This window comes from Suncus etruscus, chromosome 18 (assembly GCF_024139225.1).
Source record: "Suncus etruscus isolate mSunEtr1 chromosome 18, mSunEtr1.pri.cur, whole genome shotgun sequence".
NCBI lineage: Eukaryota > Metazoa > Chordata > Mammalia > Eulipotyphla > Soricidae > Suncus > Suncus etruscus.
In genome coordinates, this window is record NC_064865.1 from 34,000,704 (window position 1) to 34,003,569 (window position 2,866).

The 2,866-nt window shown below is 40.5% G+C and overlaps 1 protein-coding gene across 1 annotated transcript; it reads left to right on the forward strand.

The window, feature by feature from the left end:
* Window positions 1-1,082: 1,082 nt before the first annotated feature.
* MUCL3 (mucin like 3) lies at window positions 1,083-2,246 on the forward strand. Its single transcript, XM_049764772.1, has 2 exons — window positions 1,083-1,421; window positions 2,097-2,246. Exons 1-2 carry the CDS (start codon window positions 1,083-1,085, stop codon window positions 2,244-2,246), a joined length of 489 nt encoding a protein of 162 aa, XP_049620729.1.
* The last annotated feature ends 620 nt before the right edge of the window (window positions 2,247-2,866 follow it).

Below are 2,866 nucleotides of genomic sequence, written 5' to 3' on the forward strand. Positions count from 1 at the left end.
CAAATGAAGATACAGCTTCCTCTTCCCACAGCAAGAGTAACACAACCCATGCAACAACTACAGAAGTAAAGAAAACAAGTTCCCTTTCCCATAGCAAGAGGACCACAACACTAGCAACAACTACAGAAGGACAGGGAACAGCTTCCCCTGACTATAGCAAGATAACCACAATCCATGCAACAGCTACAGAGGGAAAGAAAACTGCATTCCCTGCACATGGTCAGAGCAACACAATACCTGAAACAACTGCAGAAGAAAAAGAAACTTCCTTCCCTGCCTACATCACAACTATCACAACTCATGCAACAACTAAAGAAGAAAAGGAAACAAACTCTCCTATTCATGGTAGTAGCACCACAATCCATGCAACGACTACAGAAGCAGCAGCAACATCCTATTCTATCCATAGCAAGAGGACCACAACCTATAGGATAACGAGTGAAGGAAAAGAAACAACCTCCCCTGCTATTGGCAAGACCACCTCAACACTTGCAGCAACCACAGATGGAATGGAAACAACCTACCCTGCCCAAAGCAAGAGTGCCTCAACCCTACTAGCCACTACAGAAGGAAAAGAAAGAACCCACCCTGCCCTCAGCAAGATCACCAGTCCCTCAGCTAGAACAACACTAGAAAAGACAACAACCTCTTTCAACCAAGTCAAGAGCACCACAACATCAGCAAGAACTCCAGAACAAAAAAACACAACCTACCCTATTCATGTCGAGAGAACCACAACCACAACAATGGCTACAACACATGAGGAAGCAACCTCCCCTGCCCACAAGAGCACCACAGCCCTTTCAAGAACTACAAAGCAAATAGAAACAACTTCCTCTGCTCACATAAATACCATCATTACCACAGCAAGAACTATGGGAGAAAAGGAAACAACGTCTTCAGCTAATGGCAAGAGCAGCACAACTAGAGAAGGAAAAGAAACTACTCCCCACACCCATGAGAAGAAGACCACAATTCTAGCCATAACTTCAGTACCCAAAGAAATGACTTCATCTGCTCATCTGTTCGACAAATCGACCTCAGCAAATCCCACCAGAGACTCCCTGAAGACACCCTTCACAATGACCACTAAAAGCCCAAGTCAAAGCACTGTTTCCACTTCGACCTTTGTCACAAGTAGAAAACATGTCACTACTAACTCTGACAGTTCAAGTAAAACTAAGTCTACTCATCCATTTACTACGGGCACTTTTACACTTCCAACATCCAGTTTGGTGCTGAACACCAGTGTGTCTGCAGCCCCAGACAAGAACCATCCTACCCAAAACAAGGATGTATCACAAGGAAGTCGTCATCCTGGAGAGACAGGGGGAAATGATTCATTCCCCACTTGGGCCATCGTTATCGTGATCCTCTTAGCTATCATTCTTCTCTTGGTGTTACTTGGTCTGATCTTTTTGGTAAGAAATAGGATTTACTCCAAGTGTGTGAACTTTTGGGATAAAGTGTTGAGACTTTGAAGATCATAGCTCTGTGGAATAGTGTATGAATTCAGAAAAGATGATTAGAAAAAGGGAAAATAATAATCAAGGGATAATTGCGATGAAAACTATGGGAGAGTATCATAAATACATGTCATATGAAAAGTGGAATTAGGGAGAAGACTTTGAATGAGAAAAAAAGAGGGTAGAGGAGGGAAAATTTGAATATTGAAAACAGTCTGTGAGAAAAGAGGAGAAAATAGGATTAGGAAAATATGACAGATTGAAAGTAAACTCAGAGACTATTGGATCTGAACCAGGAAAAAGAATGTAGGTTTGGAGGGTATCTTATGGAAGAGTAAAGTCAAAGTCCAAAGTCAGTGAAAATAGGGGCTGGGGGATTTGTAGAGTGAATAAATTGCCTGCTGTGCATGAGGGTAACTCAGGCCCCATTTCTAGCATCACTTATAGTTTCCTGAGCTTTAATCCTGAACACAGAGCCAGCAGTAAGCCCTGAGCACAGCTAGGTGTGGCCCACCTTCAAAAATAATTTAGAATCAATAATTTTAATAGACCAAAAAGTTATGAGGATATGAGTTTTGAGGAAAAAATTGTCATGCTGATGATACTCATTTCTCTCTTTTTCCATCACAGGTCACCTATCTAATGAAAACACACCATACACTGAACCAGAACGTTGAGAACGTTGATTCAGAGGATGATAGTGGCCCTAATTCCTACCCAGTCTACCAGATGGAGCAGCAAACTCTGAACATGAGCCAGATTTCTACAACTCCACTGTAATCCTTTAAAGAGGCCAAACCCAATTCTCCTATGACCTACTCCTTTCCTGAATGAGGAACTGGACTCTTAATTCCTAGTTTTTGAACTCAAAGTAGGAAAAGAGTGCTCACAGTTAATATATTACCCTTTATCTGTTAAGTTTGTGAGACAGTGAAGAGAGAACATATAATACAAGCAAGTGTTTATCATAGAGGATGATGATTTGAAAAAGAAAAGGTGTATAGTGAATATATTAAGTTGAGATCCATTCAGGATACAGAATACTAGAAGGGCCAGCATGACTAAGGGAAGTTCAGGATCCTTAGAGGCAATGCCTCAGATCTGACCTTAAATTAGGTTTATAATAAGGGGAAAACTGAAGATAAGGTCCTTGTTTTTAGAGACCAGTCTATGCTACTACCATCTACTATAACTTAGAGTTTATATGTAAATAGGTCATTTTTGTGTTTGGGCCCTAACCTTTCTCCTTTTAATTTTTTTAATTAAAAAATCAGGATCTGAGAAAAAGAATGACCTCTCTCTCTCTTTTTTTCTCTCTCTTTCTTTCTATTTCCATAGAAAAGAAAATGCCAGAGAAGATCACTAATAGCTCTTAATAAGATGTTTTTATTTCTTCCCCC

Excerpts from the sequence above, each read along its gene's own strand:
- MUCL3 (XM_049764772.1), top strand. The coding sequence starts at position 1,083 with ATGACCACTAAAAGCCCAAGTCAAAGCACTGTTTCCACTTCGACCTTT. Across the intron at positions 1,422-2,096 it reads TACTTGGTCTGATCTTTTTG|GTCACCTATCTAATGAAAAC; the intron begins GTAAGAAATAGG and ends TTTCCATCACAG.